Source organism: Corylus avellana, chromosome 6 (genome assembly GCF_965113065.1).
Source record: "Corylus avellana chromosome 6, dhCorAvel1.hap1.2, whole genome shotgun sequence".
NCBI classification, from domain to species: Eukaryota; Viridiplantae; Streptophyta; class Magnoliopsida; order Fagales; family Betulaceae; genus Corylus; species Corylus avellana.
Genome location: NC_142495.1, coordinates 28,160,504 through 28,167,027, shown reverse-complemented (window position 1 = coordinate 28,167,027; position 6,524 = coordinate 28,160,504). Strand labels below are relative to the sequence as shown.

At 38.0% G+C, this 6,524-nt stretch overlaps 1 protein-coding gene across 1 annotated transcript; it reads left to right on the top strand.

The window, feature by feature from the left end:
• LOC132187649 (beta-1,3-N-acetylglucosaminyltransferase lunatic protein, putative (DUF604)) lies at positions 1-4,369 on the top strand. The gene is made up of 3 exons (XM_059602036.2): positions 1-1,201; positions 2,827-3,372; positions 4,137-4,369. Exons 1-3 carry the CDS (start codon positions 380-382, stop codon positions 4,242-4,244), a joined length of 1,476 nt encoding a protein of 491 aa, XP_059458019.2. The 5' UTR covers positions 1-379; the 3' UTR covers positions 4,245-4,369.
• The last annotated feature ends 2,155 nt before the right edge of the window (positions 4,370-6,524 follow it).

The window sequence follows — 6,524 nt, the reverse complement described above, 5'->3', positions numbered from 1 at the left end:
TTTACGAAAACCCCCCTCCCCTCGTATCCTTCCGTTCTTGAACCAAAAATGCCGAGGAACTATCATAATGAATTTCCTCAAACCCCAAGAGAACCAAGGGAACCTGTGAGAGAGTCTCCTTTTCCAGCTAGTCAGGGCAGTTTCATCGATCAGAGTTCTTCGGGGATCCGACATTAACTTTCCATCAATAACTGGAAGGCTTAGGGCGTAGATGAAAAAGTTTTCCGGTGACCCAGGGTAGTCTCAACAATTCAGATTCTTTGGGTCCTTGGAAATTACAATTTGGGACGTAAGTACAAAACTTTTTGCTCAGAGGGCAGTTTCATAAATTAAGATTCTTCTGGAGTTCGACGCGTGCTGGGAATAAAACAAAGAGAAGATGAGTCAGACTCGCTCCGAAACGAGTCACGACCCGTTCAAATCCTCCAAATTCTTCGCTTTCCCAGAAAAACTCTCCGAGATCTTCGTGTTCTTCATGCGAGTCGGTCTCCTAGTCTGCCTCGTCGCGTCAGTCTCACTCGCTCTGCACTCGGCGTTCTCGACCCGGAGCCGGTGGCCCTCCTTCCCGGAGCGCTTGTCCCCAAACGTATCGGACCAGAAATCCGGACCCACCAACATCTCCCACCTCCTTTTCGGCCTCGCCGGCACGGTTCACACGTGGCGCGACCGGAGCCGCTACAGCGAGCTCTGGTGGCACCCTAACACCACCCGCGGCTTCGTCTGGCTCGACGAGAAGCCCGATGCAAACGTGTCCCGGCCCGATTTTTCGGTCCCGTACCGGGTCTCGGAGGACTGGACCCGGTTCAAGTACTCGAGCTCTCAATCGGCCGTTCGAATTGCCCGAATTGTTTTGGAAAGTTTCAAGCTTGGGTTACCGAACGTGAGGTGGTTCGTGATGGGGGACGATGATACGGTGTTCTTCACTAAGAATTTGGTTTCGGCGTTAGCGAGTTACGATCACAATCAGATGTACTACATTGGCGGAAACTCCGAGAGTGTCGAGCAAGACGCGCTGCACGCGTACGATATGGCTTTTGGTGGCGGTGGGTTTGCCATCAGTCACCCACTAGCGGCCCAGCTGGTCAAAATATTCGACGGTTGTCTCGATAGGTACTACAAGTTCTACGGCTCTGATCAGAGGGTGTGGGCATGTGTGAGCGAGATCGGTGTGCCTCTCACCAGACTACGTGGGTTCCACCAGGTACGTTCGGTTTGTTTGTTTGCCTGCATTTCCTTTATACGTGGCAGAGCGTATTTGTTGTTGTTAGCTAGGTGTCAAGTCAAAGGTTTTAGCGACTCATCTGAAACATTCGAACAATTAGTTAAGACGTGGCAAAGACCCACAGGGCCTCAAAACACAGACGTGTCGTTATTCGTTAATACGGGAGTTAGTCACACGTGGCAGTAAGCCAATAGTCGGTGAATATCGTGCAGGTGTCCATTGAGAATTTTATCATCTAAAGTTTTAGTTGAACTAAAAAACAGCCTCAGAAGTTCATGAAAGTGTTGAGGAAAATGTCTCATGGTCATCCAACATATTAGCCACAAAGTAAACAACACTGTTTTTCTTTTCCCTGGTTTAACAAACAAGTCTACAACCATTATAAATATTTGTAATCATAGTATGCCATAATCAGGAAAAAGAAAAAGAAAAAGAAAGATAAAATCAAGGGGGATCATTAATGTGAAACTCGGTCGTCAAATGGCATAATATGCAGTAGGATCATTGGATCTCCTCATGTCCAGATTTCGAATTTTTTTTTTGTTCGCTATAATTAATTATAGGAGATGCGAGGGTGGGATGACGTTGTTTGAACAATAAACTTTTTACGAAATCCTGCTCAAGCAGATCGAGATCCTGCTCTTACATAAGACTCAATTTGCATTATAGAATCAAATCTTTGAAAGCTTTAGGTGAAGATGTACGTATTGGTGGGGTTAGGTGTACCACTTTGAAAGTTGAGTCTCCACACTAACTTGTTGATTCTTGGGGTTGGGTGTGCCACTTTGAAAGTTGAATCTCCACACTAATTTGTTGGATGGGCTAGTTGATGATGACCATACACATTTTAAGCACTTTGGCTACGTACGCAATTTGAATTATTCCATCATTTATGGCCTTGTAGGAGGTTTTATAACAAGACCGAACGGTACCGTATAAAATTAAAGTCTCTTTGGTCCGCTTGTACTATCAATTAACTCCACTACTTTCGCAAAAGGTGTCCTGCACTAGACCATACTTTTTTCCAAAGTCTGGTTTATTAATTTCCTTGTCTGACATCTCACATCATAATTTTTACACTTAGTTGTCCTCCTTATAAAGAACTTTAATTAGGTCAACATGAAGCCCAAATCATGACAAATATATAGGAAAAAACAAAAAAACAAAAAAAAAAAAATCAAAAAAAGGAAAAAAGAGTGACCATTAGAAATGACCGAACCATCGGCTATCTTGGGAGTTAGATTTTTAACAAACATAAAAGTTCTTATGAGTTGTACCCAACTGAATAAGGAGGTAAGTTGTCTGAGATAAGAGCATTCTCAAATTTGTTGAAATCTCTATTCCTAGTATAGTCATGTCAATTAGTGGTAAGATATGACTCGCCATTTTGTTGTCATTTAATATTAAGTGATTTTGCTGCTTTAAAATAATATGCTTATGAAAATAATTTTTTTCTTCTCATTCTTTGTCAATATGGTTAAGTTTGTTTAAAAATTATATCGCGGTGATTAATTAGCTTAAGCCCAAATTACGTGGACTTGTTAAGTCTTTGCTACCCTTCTGCGATGAGGTATATGACCCTGCTGATTATTATGAATTTTCAGTTCGACATTAGAGAGGACCCGTATGGCATTCTAGCAGCACACCCACAAGCCCCACTCCTGTCGCTCCACCACCTTGATTACTTGAAGCCTATTTTCCCCAACCAGACCCAAATAGGCTCCGTGAAGTCCCTCATGGATGCATACCGGGCTGACCCAACCCGAATTCTGCAGCAAAGTTTTTGTTACAACCACAGGCGTAAATGGTCGGTATCGATTGCATGGGGATACACCATTCAGATTTACACATCGTTTTTGACGGCTAAGGATTTGCAGACGCCATTGCTGACCTTCAAGACATGGCGGACTTGGAAGGATGGACCTTTTACATTCAATACCCGACCCGTGAGTTCTGACCCGTGTGAACAACCTGTTATTTATTTTTTGGACAAGGTTCAGGAGGTTGGGAAGAGTGGAACTGTGACTACTTATAGGAGGTACGTGGCTAACCAAGGGAAGAATTGTGATACAGCAGATCATGCCCGTGCAATGGCAGTACAGAGCATTAGAGTCTCCTCAATGAAGATGGACCCAGAGCATTGGAAGAAGGTAGACAACCTTAAACTTTTCATATAGGCTAATTAGAACTTTTCTTAAGAAATATAACAGTAGGAAAAAAAAAAAAAAAGAATGTTTTTCTTCCTTGAAAATTTGGACTTAGCTTTTGAGTTGATACACACAAATAACTCTATTAGGAAGAAGAAGAAGAAAAAATAAAAAACTGAAAAGTTGAGGTTATTTTAATATTTTTCATAATTTCTGTTAGGATTTAATGATAAATCCTAACGGAATAGGTAAATTACAACAAATTAGAAGTTCGATGAGTGAAATAAAGAGTTTTTGAACTTTAGATAATCATATCAAAACGTGTGGAACTTCATAGAACTCTGTTTTTTAATTGAAAAATCATGCATTCAACGGAGTTTGAATCCACAACCCTACTCTTAACGGATTGAAATCCTATGTTATTAGGCTACCCGATACAGGTAGGCTTCGTATGGCCTCTCTTAAGTTGGCTGAATTTGTCAGTTACTCAGACAACCTAATAACAAGAATTTACGATCTACTTTTCACACTATTCTTATAGGAAATAATGGTAATTTGTTTGGATAATGGATCAGTGGTATAGAGGATAAATAAGAATTGAGGCTTTTAGCTTTGAAAATATATTTACATAATTTGAGTTTGATTCAGTCCATTCGAACTTCTTCCCATCAATAGACTTATTATAATATTTCATATTTATTTCTTTTCTAGAGTTATATATGCAAGGAATGGTGGACTGACCGTTTGTTATTTTACTGCAAAAACAGGCACCACGTAGACAATGTTGTGAGATTATGGATCGTGGAACCTTAGAGAGCAGCGGCATGCGAATTAGGCTTAGAAAGTGCAGACCATGGGAAACTATTACCATTTAGATGTAGGAATTTTATATGTGCTTATAAAGAGGGTTTTCACTTGTGTAAATATATATATATGCAGTTAATTTAATAAGTGAGTTAATGCAGAGAAAATAATGAAGTAGAGCGGTAATTTTCTTTCGTTTTCTTTTCTTCTGCAATCCATTTAAAGTAAGTGTGTACAGAATTTGTTTAAACGGACCACATAGTATGGTTATGGCCCTATAGCTTCGTGCGCTAACTGAGAAAAGTATGTACAAATTTACAATGAACAAAGCTCTCTTTTAAATTCGATATTTGTTGGCTTATTCAAAATGTAGGAAGGCTTAGTGGGTCCAGCTGAAGGCCCGCTGGTACATGCCCCGAGCGCACCAAGCGGCGCACATACTAAAACCACTCTCCTTGTACATGTCTCCAAACAATAATAAATCTTATAAATAATAGAATTCGCCTAATTATTAACTTACCAACCAAAAATCATAGAGCTATTGACAATCTTGCGCAAGAGAAAGCAAGTTACAACTTACAAGCCTTAAATGACCTACCATTTGTAAATGATCTACCATTCAAAACCCATTTGATAAGGAAGGAAGGCAGACGAATTCAAGACCCATAAGAAGAAATTAAATTATGAAGATACATCACATTCAATGTGAATCCTCTTACCAGGCCCACTTAATAACTAAGGACAAACAATTTCTACAAAAAGTAAAACAAACCGTGAATAAAATATACACAATTCTAACAAATCTATTTATTTACATTCTAATTTTACACCTTATGAAATCTACTTTTACTAACTTAAGCATTAGAAGTGATTTTGTCATCACCATCGACATGTCACTTTAACCTTTGACCTTTATGCAGGTACCTCACATCCGACGTTAGACATGCAACATCATTGTATAAACATTTGTCCTTAGACTTAGTGCATGTAATTCACATTTTTAATTTGATTAATTTCTTATGAAGATATGCAGAACCACCCAAGACAGAGAAATGGAAAGCGATATCATCATATATGAGAGAAGCGAAAAGATAAAGAGAAAATAATATAAAAAGGTCTGTCTAGATAAAGAAGTACATGAGTATGTCAGGTTTGAGTCGTGTTGAGACATGGACATAAAATTATAAATCAATCATAACCCAATGGTTTTACATTAAGTTTGTGTCGAGTTTGCAAGTTATGTAAAAAATTATTAACTCTAAATGCCGTTTTTTGGTTTAGGTCGTGTCGATATACAAGAATAAGACTATGTAGATTAATTATAATCCAAATTATTTAATTAAATGGGTCAAACCTTTCAATCATAACCTGCTAATTTCGTGTTGCATTCATGTTGAATTCGTGGCTTGTATCGAAAATTATTAACCCTACTTTAATAATTTATTCCATGTCCCAATAACTTTATGCATTTGAAATTGCCATCTTACAACATCACCTCATAGGACTGATACAAATAGCACATGATAAACACGAAATTAAAAAGATATAACTACAATATATTTGTTAGCCAAAATCTACTAAGGATCTGTTTGGGATTGCTGTTTTAATAAGTGCGATTTTAAAAATTGTGTTTTTAAAATCGCTACTTTTTAAAATTGCAAAGGCGTTTGGTAAAACATGTTAAAAAATATTTTTTTATCGAATATTTGTTATGCAAAATCATGATTTTGGTTTAAATTCGCATTTTTTTCTTCAAATAAGCACTATCTAACCTACTTATAGAAATCGCATATATATATATATTAGATTAAGTGCTTTTTAAATCGCAATACAAATACTTTATGTTTTGCGATATTTTTTGAAAACGCAGATTATTCTTGCGAAATCGCAATTCCAAGCACACCCTAAATCACGTCATGCATCTTGAGATCTTGCTTGATCAAAATTTACATTGCAAATTACTAAATGAACTACTTGAATTTCAGAGATTTTATAAAATAAAAAATAAAATATAAAATATAAAAACTGAAAGGAAAAGAAACACATGTTATGACCCGCCAACTGTAGGATAGGTTATTCCTTGATCTATCTTAATCACAATGGAGGAGAAAGAGCATGACACACATGCCTCATTAAGAGTTATTGTTAGGGTGGAATGAAGGAGTCATACCATTTTTTATCATGTTGTTAAGAGTGATTATCCATTTCCTTGGAAACCTTAATTTATTTTGCGTTTTCAAAAAAACAACACTTTATGTGCGATAAAGTCTATGTTTTCAAGCAGGCCCGGCTCAATGGCTAGGCCACTGAAGCGGTCGCCTAGGGCCCCCAGTTAGTAAGGCCCAATTTTT